The sequence below is a fragment of the Heptranchias perlo genome, chromosome 2, assembly GCF_035084215.1.
Source record: "Heptranchias perlo isolate sHepPer1 chromosome 2, sHepPer1.hap1, whole genome shotgun sequence".
NCBI lineage: Eukaryota > Metazoa > Chordata > Chondrichthyes > Hexanchiformes > Hexanchidae > Heptranchias > Heptranchias perlo.
Window position 1 is genome coordinate 11,970,437 of NC_090326.1, and position 27,394 is coordinate 11,997,830.

The 27,394-nt window shown below is 45.3% G+C and overlaps 1 protein-coding gene across 1 annotated transcript; it reads right to left on the minus strand.

Moving 5' to 3' along the window:
- Window positions 1-2,042: 2,042 nt before the first annotated feature.
- LOC137331783 (octapeptide-repeat protein T2-like) lies at window positions 2,043-24,829 on the minus strand. The gene is made up of 2 exons (XM_067995744.1): window positions 24,778-24,829; window positions 2,043-2,641 (listed from the first exon to the last, which is right to left on the minus strand). Exons 1-2 carry the CDS (start codon window positions 24,827-24,829, stop codon window positions 2,043-2,045), a joined length of 651 nt encoding a protein of 216 aa, XP_067851845.1.
- Between the last annotated feature and the right edge of the window lie 2,565 nt (window positions 24,830-27,394).

Genomic DNA, 27,394 nt, shown 5'->3' on the forward strand with positions numbered 1-27,394 from the left:
CATGAATTTGAATTCAGCTCTGGCTTTAAGAGCATGAAATGTCCTCACAAGGTTGATACAGTCTTAAACTAGTTTTTCTGCCTGGGATCAAAGGACAAAGGTCTTTATTAAAAAAATAAAAGATACAAAGACTTTTGGAATATCTGACACATCACAATCAGGAGCAACCAACTAAAGAAATTATGGGCATCATAAGCAGTCCCCTCTATAGGCCATTGCTATGTTAGATTTTTTGTAAGGCAAAGGTATTAAGGGTTACAGAACCTAGGCGAGTAAATGGAGTTAAAATACAGATCAGCCATGATAGAAACATAGAAACATAGAAAATAGGAGCAGGAGTAGGACATTCGACACTTCGAGCCTGCTCCGCCATTCAATATGATCTTGGCTCTATCTCAATACCATATTCCCGCTCTCTCCCCATACCCCTTGATGCCGTTTGTGTGTAGAAATCTATCTAGCTCCTTCTTAAATATACTCAGTGACTTGGCCTCCACAGCCTTCTGTGGTAGAGAATTCCACAGGTTCACCACCCTCTGAGTAAAGAAATTTCTCCTCATCTCAGTCCTAAATGTCCTACCCTGTATCCTGAGACTGTGACCCTTTGTTCTGGACCCCCCCAGCCAGGGGAAACATCCACCCTGCATCCTTGATCTAATTGAATGGTGGAACAGGCTCGAGGGGCTGAATGGCCTACTCCTGTTCTTATGTTTCTACATAGTGGCACATCTCAAAATCAATAACATGTCGCTCACAATATCTCAAACAACGCACTGATATGGTCTCCGTCCCATTCTCATTATATAATGACTATTTAAGCTACAAGAAATTAAAATATACAAAAGGCCATTACAATTCTGTTTTTGAAAGACTCCAGTGGTGAAAGTGTTCAAGATTCTGATTAGAAAAACTCTCAGTTAAAACAGGGAACAGTAGCCTGATTGATGTGATAAATTTGTGTAACAAGGTTGGATAAATGTGTTTTTTATATATGATATCTGTGATATTTTGCTAATCTGATAATGTAGTTGACGGTGCTGGTTTGGTTTCTTTGAAACCACTTTGGTAGCTGAATAAAAATAGTTGTTTTAACCACACCTGAGTGACTTTTGCATCTATCTGTGAGACAGATAGAAGATATGCTTGCAACAGTGTAACTGACTCGCTGTGAGCAACAGCGAGGAGATTTGATACAATATATAAAAGTCGTGAATCTAGTCTGAATCCATTGCACCCCAGATGTCACACACTAGGGGGGGACAATTGTGACCTGACACACCCAGCAGAAGCTCAGTTGCTTAAAAACAAGCAGGTTACTTACCCACTCGAAATTAAATGCATTCGCACCATTCCCAGTTTTAACCCACAGGATTCTGCAGACGGATAAGGCGGCCATCTAAAGCAGGCAGGGGCCTCGTGAATTCATGCAAATCGGGGTCCTATTACATTAAAATCATGAAGGGTTTAGATAAAGTAAATAAAGAGAAACTGTTCCCATTTGCAGAAGGGTCGAGAACCAGAGGGCACAGATTTAAGGTGATTGGCAAAAGAACCAAAGGCGACATGAGGAAAACTTTTTTGCGCAGTGAGTAGTTATGATCTGGAATGCGCTGCCTGAAAAGGTGGTGGTAGCAGATTCAATCATGGCTTTCAAAAAGGAATTGGATAAATACTTGAAGGGAAAAAATTTGCAGGGCTACGGGGAAAGAGCGGGGGAGTGACACTAACTGGATAGGTATTTCAAAGAGCCGGCACAGCACGATGGGTCGAATGGCCTCCTTCTGTGCTGTTACCATTCTATGATTCTATGATTCTATGAAAAGGAGCCCAGATTGCATTTTAACTGGGGCCTGAGCAGAGAAGCCGCCACAGCTTTCCCTCCGTGCTGAAGCAGGTCTGCAGACTGGCGGAGCAGGAGTGTTCCTTTGGACCCCACGAGGGAGCGTCGCAGTCTCCCCATTCCCCAAACTCCTCCCCATTTCCTTCCCGCGAGACCCTTTCAACACCCCCTCTTGCTCACCTGCTTGCCAGTGGGCCTTCCCTTAGTGCCCTCCTGCGGTCACCGGCTGCCTGAGCTTCCTCTCCCGCCTATTGGCCAGCTGCCTGAGCTTCCTCTCCCACCTGTTGGCCAGCTGGCCATGCTTCCTCTCCCACCTATTGGCCAGCTGCCCGAGCTTCCTCTCCCGCCCATTGGCCAGCTGGCCATGCTTCCTCTCCCACCTGTTGGCCAGCTGCCCGAGCTTCCTCTCCCGCCCGTTGGCCGGCTGCCCGAGCTTCCTCTCCCGCCTGTTGGCCGGCTGCCTGAGCTTCCTCTCCCGCCTGTTGGCCGGCTGCCCGAGCTTCCTCTCCCGCCTGTTGGCCGGCTGCCCGAGCTTCCTCTCCCGCCTGTTGGCCGGCTGCCCGAGCTTCCTCTCCTGCCCTTTGGCCAGCTGCCTGAGCTTCCTCTCCCACCTGTTGGCCTGCTCTCCGAGCTTCCTCTCCCACCCGTTGGCCGGCTGCCTGAGCTTCCTCTCCCACCTGTTGGCCAGCTGCCTGAGCTTCCTCTCCCACCTGTTGGCCAGCTGCCCGAGCTTCCTCTCCCGCCTGTTGGCCTGCTCTCCGAGCTTCCTCTCCCGCCCATTGGCCTGCTGCTGCTTTCCAGCTGGCCAGTGGCATGTAGATGAGGCCCAGGAGTTAAAATACCCTGGACCTCAAGCTTAGGCCAGGGAGAGCATTTCACAATCACCCTGCCTCCCCCACCCAGACCTGAAACCCGTTGGGGATTAAAATCGACCCTTAGATTTCACAGTTTGCTACAGATATAAAAATAAATCTTTAAAAGAGAAAGAAGAAAAAGAAAGCCAATCATTGATCCGGAAGCTAAAAGTTACAAGCAATTATAACTGCCCTCTGATTGACCTCAGCAGTTTATAAGTGACTGCAATAACCTGGCTTTGCCTAGTCAGAGCAGAGGCTTTAAATACTCAGGTGAGGTCAGCAGTTAAATATTCTCAATGAAATGGAGGTACGGTCAATGAGAGTCAAAAATGTTGAATGGAAATTACATGTATTGAAGAGCATGAGAGCTATTGTGATGTCCTCGCTAAAGAATATTGACCAAAGACTGACAGAAGGATATGTCAAGGTGATAAGTGAAAAAAGAATAAAGCTAATTGATAGAGCACGGAAAGAATAAGGTATGTATTATAAAACATGGAAAACTCCAGAGAATGAGCTCAAGGGAACTGCAGGCTCATTAGTAAACTTGAGCTCATCCAAAACTCTGCTGCCCGTATCACACCAAGTCCCGTTCACCCATCAACCCGGTGCTCGCTGACTTACCGGCCCAGCAACGCCTCAATTTTAAAATTCTCATTGTTTTCAAATCCTTCCGTGGCCTCGCCTCTCCCTATCTCTGTAACCTCCTCCAGCCCTACAGCCCTCTGAGATCTCTGTGTCCCTCCAACTCTGGCCTCTTGTGCATCCCTGATTTTCTTCGCCCCGCCACTGGCGGCTGTTTGATACATTCTTGTGAAGCGTCTTGGGATGTTTTACTATGTTAGAGGCGCTATATAAATGCAAGTTGTTGTTGTTGTTGTTGTTGTTGTTGTTGTTGTTGTCTTATTTCCATTTCAGGTAACATAATGGAATCAATTATCAGGAATCTTTGAGGTTCATCATCTGTACAAAAAAAATCTAGTTAACAACAGTCAGCGTGGATTCAGAAGGGGAAGATCCCATCTCGCCAATCTCCTCGACTTCTTTGAGGAAGTGACAACCCAAGTGGATGGTTGTAAGCCCTATGGGTAAACCTTGGAAATGGATCAGAAACCGTCTGTAGGGTAGGAAACAATGAATACTCATCAAAGGAGTTATGTAATGGGGGGAAGCACTGAGTGGTGTGCCAGGGCTCAGTGCAGGGCTCACTACAGAACTAGTTGGACAAGATATGCAAGTGGGCACATCAAAGGTAGAATTGATATTTATTGATGACCTGGACTTGGGTATAGAGCGTATAATTTCAAAGTTTGCAGATCACACAAAACTCGGAAATGCAGTAAACAATGTGGAGGAAGTAACAGACTTCAGGAGGACATAGGCAGACTGGTGAAATAGGCAGACACATGGCAGATGAAATTTAACTCAGAGAAGTGTGAAGTGACACATTTTGGTAGGAAGAATGAGAAGAGGCAATAAATCCTTGAAAGTGGTGGAACAAGTTGAGAAGGCTGTTGAAAAAGCATATGGGATCATGGGCTTTATTAATAGAGGCATAGAGTACAAAAGCAAGGGAAGTTATGCTAAACCTTCATAAAACACTGGTTAGGCCCCAGCTGGAATATTGTGTCAATTCTGGGCACCGCACTTTAGGAATGATGTCAAGGCCTTAGAGAGGGTACAGAAGAGATTTTCTCAAATGGAGAGACTGGAGAAGCTGGGCTTGTTCTCCTTAGAGCAGAGAAGGTTAAGGGGCGATTTGATAGAGGTGTTCAAATCATGAATGGTTTTGACAGAGTAAATAAGGAGAAACTGTTTCCAGTGGCAGAAGGGTCGGTAACCAGAGGGCACAGATTTAAGGTGATCAGCAAAAGAGCCAGAGGTGACATGAGGAAACATTTTTTTATGCCACGAGTTGTTATGATCTGGAATGTACTGAAAGGGTTGTGGAAGCAGATTTAATAGTAACTTTCAAAAGGGAATTAGATAAATACTTGAAGGGAAAAAAATTACAGGGCTGTGGGGAAAGAGCAGGGGAGTGGGACTAATTGGATAGCTCTTTCAAAGAGCCAGCACAGGCATGATGGGCCGAATGGCCTCCTCCTTTGCTGTACCTACTATGATACTATGAAGATGAAATATAATGCAGACAATGTAAAGTGCTACAAATGTAGCTGTTGTATATTAAAAAGGGTGACCAGTAGGTAGCACTGTAAACGTATCATTAAATGACACATTGGAAATAATTGGGAAGCACCGAGGGGGTGATTTTAAACCCCAAGAACAGGTGGGTTGGGGACGGGTGGGAATTGAAAATTTTTTGGGTCGTGACCACAACCCGGGTTTATTTCCGGGTTTAACGTCGGCCCGGAAAAGTCCAGGCTTCCCACTGGGAACGCAAAGTCCGAAAATTTTGCGGTTGCGACCCAAAAAAACAACTATTTTCAACTCCCGCCCGCCCTCAACCCACCCGTTCATGGGCTATAAAATCACCCGCAATGTAACATGAAGCCCCCTTCTGAACCCCCATAAGTACTAAAGCATTCCCTACCTCAAAACAAATTACATAGAATGTACAGCACAGAAACAGGCCATTTGGCCCAACTGGTCCATGGTGGTTTTTATACTCCACACGAGCCTCCTCCCACCCTTCTTCATCTAACCCTATCAAATTGTGGTACTAGGCCCCCTAGAACGGATGCTGGAGAGATTGCATCCTTTGGCCCAAACGCATTGTCTGCAAGTTAAATCTGGGCCGAGTGTTGTGTGAGTTTACGAGACTAAAAATGGTTTGGTGGCAACCCACCCCCTGCTCAGGCCAACATCATGCACCAGCAACCCACCAGCTGTGCCCAAAAAACATCATTCCCCCCTACTCAGGCTGAAAGTATTCACAGGTCCCTCCCACCCCTCCCCCTCACTGCGGCCAAAATACATCCAGTGATGGTCCACTGCTTCACTGAGGCCGAAATCGGTCACCACCCCACCCAACTGAGGTCAGAATTATGTGCCAGTGAAACCCCCTACCCTCGCAGAAGCCAAAAGCTGCTGCAAGCAACCCATCCCCTGAGGACTAAACAGGCTGCAGACACCCCCACGCCCACTGAGGCAAAGTCCTCCTTGCCATTTTCAACTCCCTCCCCATGCTCTTCCCCCCTCGCTTCTCTCCTCCACTCCCTTCCGGCCCCTCCACTTCCTCCCCCATTTCCCCCTTCTCTTCCCTCCTCTCCCCCTCCCAGTTCCACCCTTCCTCTCTCCACTCTCCCCACTCCACCTCCCCTCTCCCCCCCCCCCCATTCTTCCCCTCTTCTCCCCAACCCCCATTCTGCCCCTACTCTCCCCATCTCTCCATTCTGTCCCATCTTGCCTATCTTATCCCTCTTCTCCCCATCCCACCATTCCTCCCTTCTTCCTCCACTCCTCTTCCCTTGTCCAATCCTCTCCTCTCCCCCTCTCCATTGCCCCATCCTCTTCCCCATCTCCTTTCCCTTCTCCCCTCCTCTCTTCTCCCCTCTCCTTTTTTCTCCCCTATCCTTCCTCCTCTCCCCTCTCCTCCCTTCTATCCTCTCTTCTCTTCTCCCCTCCTCTCCTGGCCCTTCCTTCCCTCTCATTTCTTCTACTCCACCCCCGTCCTCTCTCTCCTCTCTTCTCTTGAAAAGCACCCTTGGTCTTGATTCCCCATGAGCAATGTCATAGGAAATCGACTAATATGAAGAAACAATAGACAACACGTGCATTCCATGAATTCTTGAAATAGGTAAGGATGAAACTCAAAGAGACCTAGGAGTCTGGGTGGACTCCATGCTAAATATGTCCAACCAATGCAGAGCAGCAATCAACAAAGCAAATAGGATGTTGAACTATAACCAAAACAGTACAGTGTAAGTCAGTAGAGATAATGATCAAACTTAATAATGCTTTAGTGGGACTGCACCTTGAATACTGCGTCCAGTTCTGGTCACCAAGAAACAAAAGAGACATTAAAGCATTGGAGGCAGCTAGAGAAGAGCCACCAGGCTAATCCCCAGTGTCAGGGGTCTGAGTTATAGGGAAATATTGGAAAAACTTGGGCATTTCAGCCTGGAAAGGAGGCAGCTGAGAGGTGATCATATAAAGGAATATAAGATTGTTAAGGGTGTAAAACCGGTTGACCTGGAATATTACTTTAAATTAAACTGTTGGACTAGAACTAGGGACATAGGTTCAAAATAAAGAAGGGTGCCTTTAGGAGAGATATCAGGAAATTCTTCTTCACATAAAGAGTGTTCAAAATATGGAATAAACTTCCAGGTAAAGTAATGGAGGCGAAAACCCTGGAATCAATTGAATGCTGTAAAGGATGACATTGGAATGAGATAGGCTTGAAAAAAATATTGGTAGCTTGACTCCTGCTGGTGTCCAAAACCCAAAGCCTTAATTTCTTCCAAACTCCTGACTGGAAGCTAAATACCAGAGCTGCATAGATCGTATTTCTTCCCAAGTATTGGTATCCAGAAACAATCCATGACTATGTCACAGTGTGTAGTGATATCAATGGGTGGTACCATGAGTAATTTTTATGAGTAATTTGAGACCTGACATGTGGTAAGTGTAGCATGCTTGGAAGGAGCAGGTGACTTAGGAAACTATGGTTCCCAAAGCTCTCCACCACTGGAGTCTTCCTCATTTCATATCTGGGTCTGTTGTAGACTAATTGATAGAGATTGATTGCCATGATTAGTCAACAACTCCATTATCATTGTATCATGTGTCTACCAGGTTGGTAGAAGGCAAACTAGATGGACCGTGGTCTTTTTTCCTGAGTTCCTATTGTACCACCTTGATCTCAGTCCACAAGTTGAGAACACAGCAGTTCATTCCACTGACACAGAGTAATGTGAGGTGAGTTTTTATCGATACTATTCCAATGATAAGTACTGATGCTGCACTAAAGATACAGAGGATACCGTGAGACAGCCAGAGAAGGTCAATATTTGGACATCAAGGCTCAAATTTTAATTTTAAACAGGATGAATTTCCCTGTTCCATCAAGTTTCTTTGATAAAAAATAAAGGAAACCGTCAAATCTTTAATTATCCTCCATAAGCTGAACTTTCCAACATCAACTATAAAACAGCATTGAATCATGCTAAGGATCCTGAAGCAACTCTTATGGTATCACAGATATTACTCTTCCCTCAGCACAGCAAAGTTCCTCATAGATCACATTACTTACTCAAAACCATGATAAATTGATTTAAAAGTTTTCTCTGGCATAAGCAGGATATCGAATGTCTATGAAAGGCAGACTTATATTTCATTACTGGTGGCCTAAATGACTGACTCTTGACTCTGTTGCTCGTGAGCTCTGAGGGGAAAGAGCTGGAAAGTGGGACTAATTGGCTAGCTCTTCCAAAGAGCAGGCACAGGCACAATGGGCTGAATGGCCTCTTTCTAAGCTGTATCACCCTATGATTCTATGATATTATGATTCATTGACATTGCTGAATTATAACACTTTATTACAGACAATATCCTTTATATCTGTCTCAGGTAATTATCGATGTGTAGCACAATCTCTAATTTACATTCTGAAATGCAAAAATTTCACACGGGAGAACATTGTTCTGTTATGAATGTCAATGAACAGATAAAAACCTCCTAGAAAAATGGCAATAATAACAAGAAGTGATTGAATGAATGCATTTTTCATACGGGTTAATAGTTTAATAAGTAACACGGAACGGGACGACACCTGTTAAAACCAAACAGTAAGCTTCATGGTGTCTGACAGGTGCTTGTTCAAAAGGTCAAACAATACCTTGCAGCTTTAAGTTTGCTTGACAAAAAGAAGCAAATTGTTTTTGCTGTAAAAAAAAATCACAGCCTTCCACTGTGCCCAAGGGAACACCACTTAGAGATGTAACTGTCAGGTTAAAGCACTGCTTAGTAAGCCATTAGTACCATGCAGAGATGATTTTCTGGAGAGGCAACTCTAACAAGACTCTTAGGATTTCATTCATCAGAGTTGAAACAAGGCAACAGGAAGCAGATAATGTTACACACTGATGTCTTGGTACAAGAAGTCTCACATGAAAATACTTGTAAGTCTGAAGAAGATGAAACAAAGCTCAAGTGACCTTGTTTATTTGCCAACAATGGACCTCAAACAAGAGGATTCAGTAGGTTAACTCTGTTTGAAACAGGGAAGTTTAATTGCACACATGCTGTACCTTTTTTGAAAGCTGGCAATAGGACAGGATGTGAGGATGTTTTCTTTTCTTTGTGTTTGTCAAACAGGGAACACAGATTATTTTTATCCATGAGAGCGAGACAGAACTAGTGGAAGGGACCATGCTGGCCAAAGACCTGTTCTATAGTGTCGCGTCAGCAATAGGAAATTAACTGAAGTGGACCATGCACAGGAAGGAAGCTTTGATTTGATGATGCTTTATCAGATAATTCAGTGCTCCAATGCTTACAAAGGCATCAATCAAGTAACAGGAACTATACCACTGTCATTTTATTGAACTTATCTTCAAAACGGTTCCTTGATGTAAATGATTGATAAACCCTGAAAATATACACAGCTCCCACTGACCCTCTCCTCTCTCTCTGTATCACACACAGCTCCCACTGACTGTCACCTCTCTCCCTGTACCACACACAGCTCCCACTGACCCTCTCCTCTCTCCCTGTACCACACACAGCTCCCACTGACCCTCTCCTCTCTCTCTGTACCACACACAGCTCCCACTGACTGTCTCCGCCCTCCCTGTACCACATACAGCTCCCACTGACCCTCTCCTCTCTCCCTGTACCACATACACCTCCCACTGACCCTCTCCTCTCTCCCTGTACCACACAGCTCCCACTGACTGTCTCCTCTCTCCCTGTACCACATACAGCTCCCACTAACCCTCTCCTCTCTCCCTGTACCACATACAGCTCCCACTGACTGTCTCCTCACTCCCTGTACCACATACAGCTCCCACTGACCCTCTCCTCTCTCCCTGTACCACACACAGCTCCCACTGACTGTCTCCTCTCTCCCTGTACCACACACAGCTCCCACTGACTGTCTCCTCTCTCCATGTACCACACACAGCTCCCACTGACCCTCTCCTCTCTCCCTGTACCACACACAGCTCCCACTGACTGTCTCCTCTCTCCCTGTACCACACACAGCTCCCAGTGACTGTCTCCTCTCTCTCTGTACCACACACAGCTCCCACTGACCCTCTCCTCTCTCCCTGTACCACACACAGCTCCCACTGACTGTCTCCTCACTCCCTGTAACACATACAGCTCCCACTGACTGTCTCCTCTCTCCATGTACTACATACAGCTCCCAGTGACCCTCTCCTCTCTCTCTGTACCACATAGAGCTCCCACTGACACTCTCCTCTCTCCCTGTACCACACACAGCTCCCACTGACTGTCTCCTCTCTCCCTCTACCACATACAGCTCCCACTGACTGTCTCCTCTCTTCCTGTACCACACACAGCTCCCACTGACTTTCTCGTCTCTCCCTCTACCACACACAGCTCCCACTGACTGTCTCCTCTCTCCCTCTACCACATACAGCTCCCACTGACCCTCTCCTCTCTCTCTATATCACACACAGCTCCCACTGACTATCTCCTCTCTCCCTGTACCACACACAGCTCCCACTGACTGTCTCCTCTCTCCCTGTACCACACACAGCTCCCACTTACTGTCTCCTCTCTCCCTGTACCACACACAGCTCCCACTGACTGTCTCCTTACTCCCTGTACCACACAGCTCCCACTGACTGTCTCCTCTCTCCCTGTACCACACACAGCTCCCACTGACTATCTCCTCTCTCCCTGTACCACATACAGCTCCCACTGACTGTCTCCTCTCTCCCTGTACCACACACAGCTCCCACTGACTGTCTCCTCTCTCCCTGTACCACACACAGCTACCACTGACTGTCTCCTCTCTCTCTGTACCACACACAGCTCCCACTGACTGTCTCCTCTCTCCCTGTACCACACACAGCTCCCACTGACCCTCTCCTCTCTCCCTGTACCACATACACCTCCCACTGACCCTCTCCTCTCTCCCTGTACCACACAGCTCCCACTGACTGTCTCCTCTCTCCCTGTACCACATACAGCTCCCACTGACCCTCCCCTCTCTCCCTGTACCACATACAGCTCCCACTGACTGTCTCCTCTCTCCCTGTACCACACACAGCTCCCACTGACTGTCTCCTCTCTCCCTGTACCACACACAGCTCCCACTGACCCTCTCCTCACTCCCTGTACCACACACAGCTCCCACTGACTGTCTCCTTTCTCTGTACCACACACAGCTCCCACTGACTGTCTCCTCTCTCCCTGTACCACACACAGCTCCCACTGACACTCTCCTCTCTCCCTGTACCACACACAGCTCCCACTGACTGTCTCCTCTCTCCCTGTAACACACAGAGCTCACACTCCCAGATGAGATGAAACTCGGAAAGGTAGTAAACAGTGAGGAGGATAGTAACAGACTTCAGGAGGAAACAGACTGGTGAAATGGGCAGACACATGGCAGGTGAAATTTAACACAGAAAAGTGTGAATTGTTTCATTTTGGTAGGAAGAATGAGGAGAGGCAATATAAACTAAATGGTACAATTTTGAAGGGGTGCAGGAACAGAGAGACCTGGGGGTGTATGTACACAAGTCTTTTGAAGGCGACAGGACAAGTTGAGAAGGCTGTTAAAAAAGCATACGGGAATCTTTGGCTTTATAAATAAAGGCATAGAGAACAAAAGCAAGAAAGTTATGCTAAACCTTTATAAAATACTGATTAGGCCCCTGTGTCCAATTCTGGACATCACACTTTAGGAAGGATGTCAAGGCCTTAGAGAGCGTGCAGAGGAGATTTACTAGAATGGTACCAGGGATGAAAGACTTCTGTTATGTGGAGAGACTGGATAAGCTGGGGTTGTTCTCCTTGGAGCAGAGAAGGTTAAGAGGGGATTTGATAGAGGTGTTCAAATCATGAACGGTTTCGATTCAGTAAATAAGGAGAAACTGTTTCCAGTGGCAGAAGGGTCGGTAACCAGAGGACACAGATTTAAGGCAATTGGCAAAAAAGCCAGAGGTGATGCTAGGAAAAAAAATTACGCAGTGAGTTATTACGATCTGGAATGCACTGCCTGAAAGGGTGGTGGAAACAGATTCAATAATAACTTTCAAAATGGAATTGGATAAATACTTGAAGTGGAAAAATTTGCAGGGCAATGGGGAAAGAACAGGGGAATGGGACTAATTGGATATCTCTTTCAAAGGGCCGGCACAGGCACGATGGGCTGAATGGCCTCTTTCTGGGCCGTATCATCTATGATTCTATGATTCTATAACATTTTTTTCTTGCAAACATAAGATGATGGAACAAGTATTGCTTAAAATATAATTAACGTCATGAACATCCCAAGCAGCTGAAATCAGACTTCTGTTCAAGGTTTGCATTGTTTGGGTAAATGGCCTGGAGTCAAGATTTGTTTTACCTGAGAGGACTAATGAGCTCCTCCAACAATGTGAGCTAGGGCAACATCCCTGTGCAATTCTACACTGGAACAGATGTTACCATTTCTAAATCATTAGCTAAAATCCCCATGGTGAACATAATATGTTCTGTACAGGACATTTCCTTGTATTCTCCCCCAAAACACTGATATACAGGGGCAATGGTACCAATGAAGCCATGTAACTGCTCTATAACTTCACCGTTAATTACGATTTTATCCGTGCGACGCTACCTCTATCATGACTTCCATATGATGGTTAAAAGAAGTGTTTATAAGATACTAGCATTTAATAATAGATTACATTGCAGACTATGTAAATCAATATTGTCATGAGGCTTAGACAGAAAAATTGTACCTAAGCCAATTAACTTCAAAGTTGTGCTAAAATGCTCCTTGCTCACCACCACAAATTGCTTGCACTATTATCACCACTAGTGATTGCTCTCTAACCAACAGTCTAGGTTCTATAGTTCAAAATACTTTCTCCAGAAAAAAAAAATCATGTTTGGAAGAACACAATCAAAACTGTACTGCTGGGTTGCCTTTTATAGTTTGCGGGTAATTTTGACTTTGGGAGATATCGGATCAGCTGCCCGTTATACATCGCTCCCAATTTTAATTTCAATTAAATTTCAATTCTCTCCTGAGCGTAACGAACATGATTGACAGCAAGAATAGATATTCACAAATAAGTCAAAAGCAAAATACTCCGGATGCTGAGTCTTGCTGAGCTTCTCCAGTATTTTCCATTCACAAATAATGCAGGAATTGCTGTTTGTAAGTCCTGCCCAGTCCCTCCCCTGCCCAGTGGTTGAAGTAACTGAGTTTATTTTGTATAAAGAACTCAAAACAAGCTTTTGGCATTTGCTGAGGTGAATTATATAAATAACTATATGCAATGGATTGTTTGTTTATGCATTTTATGATTATTAAAGCAGTCATGTGTTTGTTTCCTATTCCAAAGACTGATTCCTGCCATTCCCCCAGTCACTTTCCTCACTTCTATCCATGTGGCTGTATTCCTTTCATACCATGCACCTTAATTATCTACTCCTTCCACACACAGTGGACAATGTACTTATGTATTTATTTAATCTCCTCATTGAAAGTCTATAAAATTTCTCCCTAATAATCAAGCAAAAATCTGGAATATCCTTCTGCACTTACCCTTCCGTTATTCAATCTCGAAGACTTACATTCCACAGATTGCACTTCCACGTTCCAGCAGCATGGGAGCCATTGGGGGTGATTTTAAACCCCAAGAATGGGTGGATTGGGGGCAGGTGGGAGTTGAAAATAGTTGGGTTTTTTTGGACCACAACCGCAAAATTTTCAGACTTTGCGTTCCCAGTGGGAAGCCTGTACTTTTCCGCATCGACGTTAAACCCGGAAATAAAGCCGGGTTGCCGTCGCGACCCAAAAGACAACTATTTTCAACTCCCGCCCGCCCCCAACCCACCCGTTCTTGGGGTTTAAAATCACCCCCATTGTATTCCATAGTTGACTATTGTGTGTCCATATTTGTCCCTTTAACTTTTATTCCCATTCCTAACCATGTATTTATCCTCTTTTTTTTATTCATACTATCAATTGTTTTTGATGTGGCAGATTCACACCTCAAGTCATTCCCTAAGCCAAATATTTAATTCTTCTTTCATCACTGAGATTACCAGACAGATCCTTTATAACAGGGGAAGAGGGGAACTGTCCCAAAGAGATTACAGCCAGCCTCAGGAAACTATTGCTTTCATTATCCCAACTGAACAACCACCTGCCTGCCTGAGGTGGGAGTTAGCAAACAGTGGTCGGAGAGTCTTCGTGAACGTGGGCAACATTTTCAGTATTTGTGAATTTAGAAACATGACCGCCAGATTCGCATCATTTGCATATTGAATAATGACACAGCTACAACTGAACACAAGTTGTTCCAAGTTCCTAAAAAGTTCTTGTTAATGACTGCATCATATTTGTGAATATAACTTTAACTTCGCAAAGCAGCTCGTCACTGCATCTGGAAATCATGGCTAGAAGGCACAGATGTTCCTATTTTTAAGTGTAGCAATGTGGGATGAAATTTTAACTGTTTAAAACCGTGGCTAAAATCATAACAAAGCTTTATTTTCCACTGGGGTGCTTATGATGAGGTTGAATTTCTAGAAGTTCTGTAATAGGAACGTTGCATGGCCCTCCATGTTGGCTGCTATATCAAGTATTTTTTACAATGGCTTAGAAAATGCATGGGATGGAGTTCACGGGGTCAGTGGATGGGTACCTCATTTGCATGGGATCAGCAGGCACAGATGCCACCACAGGTGCATCCCTGGTGCCCACCTGCCCAGTGCTGCCGGAAACACTGGCACCTGGCTACCATTGGGTAGGATGCCCAAGCCCTCCCTGCCAAAGATCCCATACAGCAACCCACCCCACCCCCCACCCCCGCCCCTTGGACCCGTGTGTAAGGGGGCCTATAGTAAAATATTTTCCAAAATGTACCTATCTTTGGGAGTCCAGGCCTCATCGTGAGCATGGACCCCCTTGTTGGTGAGGCCCACTTCCACTCTCCTGGAGCTCGGTCTGATCTCACTTTATCTCACTCAGCGTACTAGCCTCCAGTGTTGCATTGGGCCTCTTATTGGACAGGGAAGCAGAAATTTCTAGCGTAGTGAATCCCCGCCCCCGTCCCTGCCCCATTCCCAGAGAACCTCCACCCCTTATAAGGTCAACCATGATCTCCCAAGTGAAATCGGGTCCTGGCGAACCTGAGCCGATTCGCTGGACTCCCACCAGAGTAATGCTGGAACGGCCCAGTGAATTTGCGTGTTTTTCTGAAAACAAATTACGCTAATAAAAAAATTAATTTTCTTTGTAAATTATCCTTTACCTTCAGTCTCCCTGGCCTAGCCGCTGTTATAACTGGAGAGCCTGGGGGTGAAGGATAGAATACTAGAGCCTGGTCTTCAGTTGCTTCCAAGCCTTTATTCACAGAGCTCCACATTATACACCCTCCTATAAATGGATACAGGATACCCATCACCTGAAAACAATTAACACTAATTGATACAAATCACAGATACAATTAACAGCTGACAGTAAGCCTGTTTCCAGACACCTTACAACGCTGTCTGAATCTGGCTACCACAATGTTACGCATCGCTAGACATGCCCACCAACACCCACCCCCTCCCTCACCAGCAAGGGACTATGCTGCAAACTTCACTCAGCATCTCCCTCCTTTGCTCTGATTGGGAACTGAATGGGCAGAGGATTGGACTGTTGCTCAAGCCTGGCTCCCTTCCTCTGAGTCACTCACTGTCACTGCACCGTTGCACATCGAGAGTGGAAGATACAATCTTTACATTGCCAGTCACGTCATGTCATTACTCTCCCAGTTTGTCAGCTGCACTCTTCTATAATGAGAGGTTAATAGATTTCTTTATTGTTTTTGAAAATAACATGAATGCCATATAGTGGATACAATCAGTGCTGCTTAATGATGGGGCGTCCATGCTGTTGGATAGTAGACTGGGTCAGCACACTGGCCTTTTATCTCTGCAGCGTGGGTTAAAATCCAGCCTTGCGTACTACGTCCCAGCACAGTTCTCATGAAAAGCTGTCTCCAGTTGTTCAGCACATGCTGGGCACTGAGTTTGCAATCTGACTCAGTGAGACCATAGGGATGACGGGCGTGAGAAATGGAAAAGCTCACAATGGAGCTCTTTGGAGGTTGGAGTTAAGATACATCGTGAAGGCAGAATAAGAAAACAAAGCCCCCCCCCCCCACCCCACCCCCACAAAAAAAAACACTTGGCAGCAGCTTTGCTCTACATGTGACTGTCAAAAATGATATACTGACAGTTCTCTCTAAAATATAACACTTTAAAAAAATCGTCAGTAGCTTTCCATTGTTTGCAATCTCATTGCTGTTTACTTAGCACTTTTAAACTATGTGATAAATGGTCTGGTATTTTGTAGTCTTTTAGGACCTGGATTAAAATTGATTTTTTAAGATCTACGATTCTCCCTTTCCAGGATTACCCTAAAGGTAGTAACTCATTCCGAAGTACAGTCTCATGGGGGTTGGTGGCCCTCTTAATACGTTTCCGAGTGGCCTTTCCTTATGTGTGATTCTGGACAGTGAATTTTGGAGACATTTTGACAATAGCTGAGCCCAAGGGGTGAATTTCCTTTCTTTGTTGTTTTAACAAAGCCGTCAATCTCTTAATTTTAATGACGACGTTAACATTTTATTTTTCATGGTTTATTAACACCACAAGTTTAACCTTGGTGCAATGCTAATCATGCAGAGGGTAAGTTTGGTGTCAAAGCTTCAACCGACTCCAAAACAAAGTGGAGCAGGACTACCTCCTCCGGGGAATCTCACTCTGATCTGCTCTGGCGTCAGATCCGTTCTTGACTCCGGATTGAGCTGACCGGCGGAGCGTGCCAGCCGCCTGCCCGATAGTTGCTGACGGGAGGGCCAGTCCATTACGAGGGCCGGGCTACATTACCATATCGCTGGCCGGCTGGGGGTGGAAATCGAGGTACACTGGGGCAGCCCGACGGTTCCAGGCCAGCACAACATCGGGCAGCCCAGAGACCACCCGCCTGGCATCTTCCCGCTTTCTGTGGGCCAGTGCCATTCTGGATGGTGTCACTTACTGAGCCACTGGGGGAGCTGTTGTTGATTCTTAATGTGATACTTTACAACTACAGTGAGGCCATTTGAATTAGGTTTTTTTAACGTCATCCTTAATTGTTCAGGGATCAAAAAATAATCCAACTGGAAGAAATCAATCCAGCAAAAGGGACCTGGTACTACAAGTACTTCCACTGTTACAGGATAAGGTGCTCTTGTAAACAAGAAAAACCTATCAATTGAAAAGCAAAGAGTGACATAACCACTCTAGGCTGCAGCTGCAGATAGTAACTTAGGAAACATGTTGTTGTTTCATTGTACCAGATATTAAAACAAATCAAATTAAAATTGACTTTTCACGGAAATTAAAATACTGTGTATTACTTGAAGCTTTTATCTGCTAAATGTTTTGAAACTGATAAGGCACTAATTTACCTTAATGAGGTATAAAGGTCAGGGATTACCTCTGGAAGGGAAACGGCCTCATTATTGATATTAGACAACTTGGCATATCAAGGACACAGAAGCAGCTGCCTGACATGACTACTTGCCTGAACTCACTGGGACCTCGTCAAAATATCTTGGAAACTGCTAGCTCTCAATCAGAAAAATGTTATATTTTTGATCTGATTTTAGAAATCTAACGTTCTCTATGACTCTCGCTGGTACATCACAACCATAGATATAATGGAGGGAATTTTAAAGCCTCACCCACCCTCTGCCTCACCACCGCCCGGTTGGAACGGGGCGGGCACTTACAATAGCTGCGCAAAGACTTCCACCCTGTTCCTGTTGATTCCCCCCTACCGCCATATTAAATGTGCCCTTTTTTTAGGCGGGTCAGGCACCTGCCTGCCTCAGGTAGGAGCCTCATTAATACACGTGTGAATATGATGTGAAAACTGACATCGAAACTGCAGTATAACAGGCTTATAATAGAAAAAAAGCACTTGAAATACCTTTGATTCAGGCAAAGAGCGCGGCATCGAAATGGGCATGGTGCGACCTCCCGAGGACCTTCAGTAAGGTATCATAGCAATGGACTGAGAAGGAACCAGTTTGCTGGACCTTCTATACTTAAAGAGGTGAAAAAAAGGAAATAATTTGTATGTACATAGCTCCATATCACATCCTAAGGACATCCCAAAATTGCTTCACAATTAGTGAATTACTTTTACAGTGCAATCGCTGTGTTATATGGAGAATCGCAGCAGCCATTTTGCACAAACAAAATCCTACAAACAGTAAATGGAATGAGCAGCTAATTTGTTTTTGATGTTGTTGGTTGAGGGAAGAATGGTGTTCAGGACACCTGGAAAACTCTCTGTTCTTCTAATAGTTCCCTGGGACCTTTAACGTCCATCTGAACCAATGGAATATGTTTCGTCTGAAAGAGGACACCTGCAACAATGCAGCACTCCCTCAGTACTGTGCTGATGTGATTATATGCTCAATCTTGGATTGGGGTTTGAACACACAACCTTCTAGCTCAGAGGCAAGAGTGGACCCCTGACATTTGGCTAAGTTAATAGCACCAAAGCTGAAATAACTTGAAAGAAACTAAAATTATTTGTTCCACCACAATTTGGGTTCTAATTTGAAACAATGTCGATGAGCAAAGCAGAAGTTGTTTTGACTTTAAGACCAGCCAGTACTGCAACCAGCAGCTGTTGCATTCAGCAAATACTTTGCTCACTGGTATCGCAGTGCAGTTACACAGGGCAGGTAGAGGATGCATCAGGAGGCACTGTAGTGACACAAGACATGGAACTGCAGTGGGAGATTCTGTAAAGATGAAAGTTGTGCAGCTGCTGTGTGATTATTTTAAAGTTATAAGTGTGATATAAATTCCTGACTCACTGACCTCCAAGGGATAAATCGGACAACCTCTTTTACTGGGCAAAACGCAATGTAAAACCCTGTACGTCCAAAGTGCCTTACGCTGTGTATTCAGCAAGATTTCTGCAAAGATCCTTCTCTCATTGCTCTTTGGTGGAAACGGATACGGCTCCTTGTCTTTCCATTCATTTAGGAGATCAGGTAGATTCTTCAGTGTTGTGTGCCAGAAGAGCCACAGGCACAGAGGGACTGCGGGATTGCAAGGGCAGACTCTGTGTCCATTTTCTGCAGTCTGCTACATTTGGTGCCTTAGCCTCATTAAGGTCCCAGATTTAAATGAACACAAGATTTACTCTGGGTTCGTTCCTTGCATCAAAATAGTAGCAAGAAAAACTTTATGGACAAAGGAGCTCTTAAATTAATACAGATGTTAGTGTCCTATTGTTCAATGTTTTTAGTACAGTTGTTTTTATTAGATATTGGGGGTGAAATTCAAGTTCAGCGGGGTTGCAAGTTGTAGTGGATCAGCCGCCCATTATATACCCCCTCGATTATTATTTCCATTGAAGCCACTGAAAAGGAAAATCGGGCGATGTGTATAATGAGCAGCCAATCCGTGATCACCCATTTTACGCCCCCACCGAAATTGAAGTTCGGTTCTTACTTAAAGTAAATTTGTTTTGAAAGTGCATCATTTCACTGTTGAGGTGGTACAAAATGAAAAAATATCGAGGAGATCAGCAGGCACCAGATCATATTTGTAGACCATGGCCACCTACCCGGCAATGACTGAGGACAACTGCCTCAGCTCGATCGAGATCAGAAGGGATAAAGTTTCAGAGCTTTGCCATCTGCCAACTTACAATATCAGGATAGCACGGCCAGTGACTGGCACTACCTTTCATTGTAATGCCGATAGTGGACTGATACATCAGTCAGTATTAGCCACTACTTGTACCTTATTTCCCATTGAATAGCATGACATGGCTGCCCAAAGTAACTGCATTTTCCAAAGTATGGGGCGGCAGGGGGTGGGGCGGGGGTGGTGGAGGTAACTGATAGCCATCATATGCCCAACATGAAGGCTATCCTGGGTGTCAGCAAGTGACCATGTTCCTGTCAAAATATTTTGAAGCTCATGGAAAATTGTAAGTTGCAGCTTGAATGGGTGCCCTGCATCGGTATGCATGAGATATCATGAAAGAGCTGTAAGGTTCTGTGAGAGCTTGGCATCAGCAAGCGGTAAATGTGAACAGGTTGACAAGCAACATTTTGTGGCATTTATCCTTGGGCTACCGTATTGTTGGGGTAGTTTGACCTTGCCAGAACCTTTAATAGTATGTTGTCTTTTCCTGCATCTATTCCCAGGTATACATCATTGAGCGAGGTCACCACTTCCTGCCTGGCATAGTGTACTGTCACCTTGTGGGGTGGTGCCCCGGAATGCCAAGCAGGGCAAACCCTCCTTGCAAACACCTCACGCAGCAACAAGTCCACCTCAGCAGGCATCAAACAGGAGGTTGGGTGCTGCCCCACCCTGTCATTTGCCCACAGACTCCACAGCATTTGGAAAGGCTGATGAATACTTAAAAGCTATTGTCAGCTCCTTAAGGAGCTGGAAGAACATTTTCCCTCGTAAATGACCACTTACCTCTGAGTGGCTGCATCCTTTTAAAATTTGCCAACAGCCCTTTAAAGGGTGTTGGGTTGCGCCAGATGTGCCACCCACATTTCAATCTTGCTCCCTGCGCCTGGGCCAATGTGCACAGAGAGTGTATTGCAATGATTTAAATGACCTGATCCCATGAACGCTGGCGAGGTCAGGTCACCACACTACTTGCATACTGTGTGTGCGTGGAGTACAGCAGTACTGCCACCACTGCGATAGGACTGCATAACCAGCCCGTATGCCTATGGTAAGATTGAGCAAACCTGCTCAAAACAGCCTAATCCCACCTTTATATCTCGCGTATACTGAGAAGGAGGCCAGTGAACACATCCTACAGAACCGACCCAGCTCTTCCACCATACACAGCAGTGTAGACCTACCCAACACTCTTTGAAAGGGACATAGGAAGGAGCATAGGAACAGGAGTAGGCCATTCAGCCCCTTGAGCCTGTTCCGCCATTCAATTAGATCATGGCTGATCTGTATCTTAACTCCACCTATCCACTTTGGTTCCATAACCTTTAATCGCACTACCTATCAAAAATCTATCAATCTCAGTTTTCGTTAACTGATATATTTCACCTTCGACTGAATGGAATAGTTTATACCTGGAATATTTTTGATCTTGAGTGGGATTTAGTGATATCTAGGTGTTAGCCGTGATGCAATGATAGCACTCTCACCTCTGAGTTGGAAGGTTGTGGGTTCAAGTCCCACTCCAAGGACTTGAGCATTAATCCTAGGCTGACACTGCAGTGCAGTACCGAGGGAGTGCTGTACTGTCAGCTGCGCCGTCGTTCGGATGAAACATTAAACCGAGGCCCCGTCTGACCTCTCAGGTAAAAGATCCCATGGCACTGTTCGAATAAGAGCGTAAGAGCTCTCCCCGGTGTCCTGGCCAATATTTATCCCTCAACCAACATCACTAAAACAGATTATGTGGTCATTATCACATTGTTGTTCGTGGGAGCTTGCTGTGCACAAATTGGCTGCCGTGTTTCCTACATTACAACAGTGACTACACTTCAAAAGTACTTCGTTGGCAATTAAGTGCTTTGGGACGTCCTGAGGTTGTGAAAGGCGTTATATGAATGCAAGTTTTTTCTTTTCTTTTTCTTTCTTTCATTCTTTCTCTCTTTATTGGAATGAAGATTAAGAGGGCTTCACCACTTCTTTATATTTTCTTTTAGATTTTCTAAATTAGATAGATTTCCACATCTTTGGTTCACTGGTTTACTTTTAAACTGGGACGATGCCTGGCCAGTCTACAGATTTCTGTCTTCAGCTGCTAATTATCAAGAAGGAAATTATAGTGAACGACGCAGAAGGGGAAGTTTCCAAGTTTCATCCCCAGGCTCTGCTGAATTAATTGATCTCGGCAAGGGTGCCTTTAGAGGACGTCCATTAGACACAGCGGGGTTCCCACTCCTGCTTGCTGTCCAGGACTTCTGGAAGACGGAACCCTGCATGTTGAAGCAGTGTCTCTCCTGGTTGAATAGCCCACCATTGATGTCTGGACGAATACATGAAGAATACCATTTGGTTAAGTACTGGAAGGCTTTCAGCTCTATGGAATCCAATCCCTGCACAAATCAGCACTTTCCAGGCAAAGATTCAGGGAAAAAACAAAAGCAAAGGGATATTAACCATCAATTTATTTGAATGATTAAGTTCAAACTAAATATTTACTAACCAGGGCACTCTGTGGCAAACTCTCTGACAAAATTCATTAGCAGTAGGGTGGGATGGATAACTGAAGATTAAAGCTACTTCGTGTTTCTTTGTGACGTCTGTTTATCTAATTGTGTTTAAATAATTCAATAGAAATGACTCGACGAGCAGGAAGAGAAAGGTGGATAGATATAAACAATCACATGCGCCTTCAACAGAACAAAAAGGAGCATTACGTTCTGTCCATTGCCCACAGACAAATGAAAAAGGCCACGCCCAGGACAGGATTTCATGAGTGTGTTTATGAGGAACTGTCCGTGATGGGAATATTGGGTCCATGCTGAGCTTGCACTGTCTCTTAGGTTCAGTACGGAGCAGGTGTAAAGGCTGCAGAATGGGCTTCCTGGATAGCTCACGCAGATCACACTGACATTGGAATCCTCGCTCCACCCATTCCCACACTGGGCGTGTATTCACATTTATCTCAGAACGTTTCTTTAATATAATTCTTACATCAGAGGTCAGAGTTGGAGTCACACTAATGCCACTGCACGCAGTGAGCTGGAGGCTAACCAAACTCCCACTCAGGCTGTATTCAGACAGCTCTCTGGGAGCCCACCAAGTGCTGGAAGGTAAGGGTTCATGGATTTAACTTTCACACGAGTCCAGACCATCTGCAACATTTTACTTTCATCTGTACATGAGACTTCAATACTGTGACGGTTTACTGTAAGGACATATTAGCTCCACAAGAAAAGATTCCTCTGCACAAGATGTCCTTATAACATCATTCTTATTTAAGGTCAACTCAAAAAAGACACACACCAAATTTAGCATTAAACAGACATTATTCAAAACTCGGACTTTATTTTTAAAGTAAAGCATTACAACACCGTAATGTTACATTGTCACACATATATCAAGAGTTCTTGTAGAGGGGAGGATTCCGAAACTTAACAATCCTGTCCATAAGCAGATGTCTGACACTATGTTTATGTTGCAGAACCATTTCCTGTGAAAGGAGAATTCACCCAGTGTACACTGCAGGGCAGATTCAAGCACTGGAGGCAACATCAAAGCAACTTCTCATGTAAGATTTTTGCAGGCACGCAGAAAAGATTTTCTTTTCTCATAAAATTACTTTTCTGGCTGCAGGCGTTCCCTGGTATTGGGGGCAGGTCCGTACAGCCCACCACCACTGATCGGTACTGACCATCTGAGCCAATTAACTACTGACCATCTGAGAGCTCAGCCCACCCGTGAGTAGCACAAATTGGGAGAGCGGGGGGGGGAACCAGCACCATAGCCAGCAGCTATTTATATTTAAAAGCAAAATACTGCGGATAGCTATTTATATTTGCTGCCACAAGTCCTCTGTCTCCAGAGGCAGGGAATAAAACAACATTGTAAGGTGGTGTTCTGCGCTTCCATGCATTTGGAGGCTGCCTTATTTATATCGTGGAAGTGCCTCCGATGGCCCAGTTTGCCGTCATTGGCATTTCTGTAGCGTAGATGGAGTGTAAGGAAAGGTTGGACAAATTGGGCCTGTATACGTTGGAGTTTAGAAGAATGAGAGGTGACCTTATTGAAAGATATAAGATCCTGAGGGGACTTGAAGGGGTAGATGCTGAGAGGATGTTTCCCCTGGTGGGAGAGACTAGAACTAGGGGCCACAGCTTAAAAATAAGAGGTCTCCCATTTAAGACAGAGATGAGGAGAAATTTTTTCTCTCAGAGGGTCGTGATTCTGTGAAACTCCCTTCCCCGGAGAGCGGTGGAGGCAGGGTCATTGAATATTTTTAAGGCCGAGTTAGATAGATTCCTGATTAACAAGGGAGTCAAAGGTTATAGTAGGTAGACGGGAAAGTAGGGTTGAGGTCACAATCAGATCAGCCATGAACTTATCAAATGGCAGAGCATGCTCGAGGGGCCGAATGGCCTACTCCTGCTCTTTATTCGTATGTTCATATGTATGTATGCAGCGTAAAAACATAGAGCAAAAGTTGAATAGTAATGTGGAAAGGTCATGGAAGTAGTGACTGTGTTTCTAAAGTGTGACAAAAGGTGCTGCTCAGTACAGATGCAGGCTGGGAATATCCTCAGGGTTTTCCCAATCAGGTCCCATAACATGGTCGGAAGGTCGGTGGAAACCCTATTTTTGTGTCTCTCCGGGATTTCCGCCAATCATCGGCCGAAATTAAGGCGGCTGACTGGGTCTAACCCTAAGGAAATTCCGGGCGTAAGTATTAGAAATTAGAAATGACTCAGTAGGCAAATGCACTGCTCCCTGTGGAACTGATCTGTGTAGAGTTAGCTGATCTCAGCAGGGCAGGTGATAGGGGCACCACAAGAGATCTAACTATCCCTAGGCTATGGAGCGGGTGAGTGTTCCTGCTGCTGATTGCTGTCCAGTGACTCCTGCACATGTGCGGATGTTAGGTGAGAGGATGGTATCAGGCTCAATTGCGATGTCCCTCTCGCCCTAGTCAAATAGACTGCCAAACATCACTGCCTAGATTCCCACGTGAAAGATGGCCTCTTGAGCGAGGTGCAGGAGCATGGGTAGTCGGTGGAACTGTAGTCCAGCATAAGTGAGCCAGTTGTGGAGAGGAGGGGTGGAATTAGGAAAAATTGTATATTTCCTTTGGAGGGGGGTGAATTTAATACTCATCATAGTGAGAGAACAGAACATTTTGCACTGGGTCAATGGGGCAGATTTTGACCTTGGGCTCCTGACCTGCATTGCTCTGGTCGGCTGCCCATTCCCGCAGTAAAGAGGCCCTCGTCATTTTGAGGCTTCATTTAAGCTTGGCAGGCAAGCAGGGGGGGAGCAGCGGGGCGTTGCCTGTGAGCAGGCATTCTGGTGCAGCGTGCCAGATTGAAGACTGGAAATTGGGCCAGAGCTGCCGCCAGCAAGGTAAGTTGTGGGGAGGTGGTTTTGCTCCTAGATGAGCCCACAAATATAATTCAAGATTTAGAGGGCCTCTTCTCTTCCATTGTCCATGGAACTTATCGGAGCCTGCGCTGCACAGGCTTCAATCAGTTCTCTGCGTTCCTCCAATTCTGGCCTCTAGCGCATCCTCGATTTCCATCGCTCCACCATTGGCAGCTGTGCCTTCAGCTGCCTGGGTCCTAAGCTCTGGAATTCCCTCCCTAAACCTCTCCGCCTCTCTACCTCTCTCTCCTCCTTTGAGTTGCTCCCTGGTCACCTGTCCTATTATGTGGGTCTATGTCAAATTTTGCCTGTGAAGCGCTTTGGGATGTTTTACTACGTTAAAGGTGTTATATAAATGCAAGTTGCTGTTGTTTGTGTAAAATGGCAATCAGGGTCCTATTTATGTCATTGGACCCCGATTTCAATATTAATAGGGGTCTGAGGAGATGAATGTGGAATATCTGAAGTATGGAGAAAGGCACTGTCCATTACAGACAGGCACACAGAGAAATATATACAAAGAGGCTGGGACAAATTGGGATTTAAAATAAATATTTTTTTAAATATTGTATTCTCATTTCTCGAGAGAATTCTTTAAAAAGTTTGGATTTGAGACTCAGCCTAGCATCCACTGGTCTTGTCTCCCTCCAGATTAATCGAAGAGATAGATGTGATAGTCATGGTCACAGCTGTTGCACAAGTAAGTCGTGAAATGAAGGTCAGGATGCAGGTGGGTGGGAAAATGCACCCATAGCTCAGCCAGGTCCCACTGAAAATGGTTCAGTGTCTCCCTCTGTGTAGTCTTTCTCTCTCTCTCTCTCTCTCTCTCGCTCTCTCTTCAATATATCCTCTCTTTCAGCGATCTTCTCTATCTTTGCTATCTGTGTTATCTTCATTTCTTTCTGATCTCTGTATTCTCCTTTCTTCCTATTTTCCTGCTCCCTCTATGCTTAATTGGTCACGAGCTTCTTAATACCCCTCAAATAATGAAGCAGTCCGAGCCCGCATGCAGCAAGACCTAGACAACATCCAGGCTTGGGCTCATAAGTGGCAAGTAACATTTGCGCCAGACAAGTGCCAGGCAAAGAACATCTCCAACAATAGAGAGTCTAACCACCTCCCCTTGACATTCAACGGCATTACCATCGCCAAATCTCCCACCATCAACATCCTGGGTGTCACCATTGACCAGAAACTTAACTGGACCAGCCATATAAATACTGTGACTACAAGGACAAGTCAGAGGCTGGGTATTCTGCGGTGAGTGACTCACCTCCTGACTCCCCAAAGTCTTTCCACCATCTACAAGGCACAAGTCAGGAGTGTGATGGAATACTCTCCACTTGTCTGGATGAGTGCAGCTCCAACAACACTCAAGAAACTCGACACCATCCAGGACAAAGCAGCCCGCTTGATTGGCACCCCATCCACCACCCTAAACATTCACTCTCTTCACCACCGGCACACATTGGCTGCAGTGTGTACCATCCACAGGATGCACTGCAGCAACTCGCCAAGGCTTCTTCAACAGCATCTCCCAAACCCGCGACCTCTACCATCTAGAAGGACAAGAGCAGCAGGTACATGGGAACAACACCACCTGCACGTTCCCCTCCAAGTCACACACCATCCCGACGTGGAAATATATCGCCATTCCTTCATCGTCGCTGGGTCAAAATCCTGGAACTCCCTTCCTAACAGCACTGTGGGAGAACCGTCACCACATGGACTGCAGCGGTTCAAGAAGGCGGCTCACCACCACCTTCTCAAGGGCAATTAGGGATGGGCAATAAATGCCGGCCTCGCCAGCAACGCCCACATCCCATGAACGAATAAAAAAAATACACTGCTCCCAAGCACTAGGAAAGGCGAAGAAATGATATAGAAAAAAATTAACACAGTATATTAAAAATTACCACAATGTATTAAAAATATCTGGGTGCGGTAAATGACCACTTAGCTAAAAATTAAGAAATATTCTGGTGGGGTATAGTGGGATAATAGTTGAATAGACCTGACCCTATCGGTTCAACTCAATGGAAAGAATATTTATCAGTAAGCAGCACTCCGAGCAGTCATTTGAGTGCACATGCTTGGAACTCTGTGTATCCAAAGTGAAGTGAACAGGCACTGTAACTGTGGCTAGTGAATGATTAATAGTCCAGGCCAAAAGGACAAAAAGCTGCAAGATCACCTTGGGTCATTGGTTTGGACTGCAGCTGGAGAGAAAATTGTTTATAACTGCAACAGCCTTTCACCGAGTGGGGACATGAGGCCAATGAATCAAATGGGGGGAAATAAATACAGAACCAGGTGTTATTTAGAAAGTTTGTTTACCCAGAAAGCTCTTCAGAGGAATAGTCTGCATATTGAAACATGGTTATTGTGACCTTTCATAGCAAATTACTTACCGTAATTA

Coding starts and splice junctions, on each gene's coding strand:
- LOC137331783 (XM_067995744.1), bottom strand. CDS start 24,829: ATGACGAGGGCCTCTTTACTGCGGGAATGGGCAGCCGACCAGAGCAAT. Junction 2,642..24,777: donor AGCCGACCAGAGCAATGCAG/GTCAGGAGCCCA, acceptor GCCACTGGCCAG/CTGGAAAGCAGCAGCAGGCC.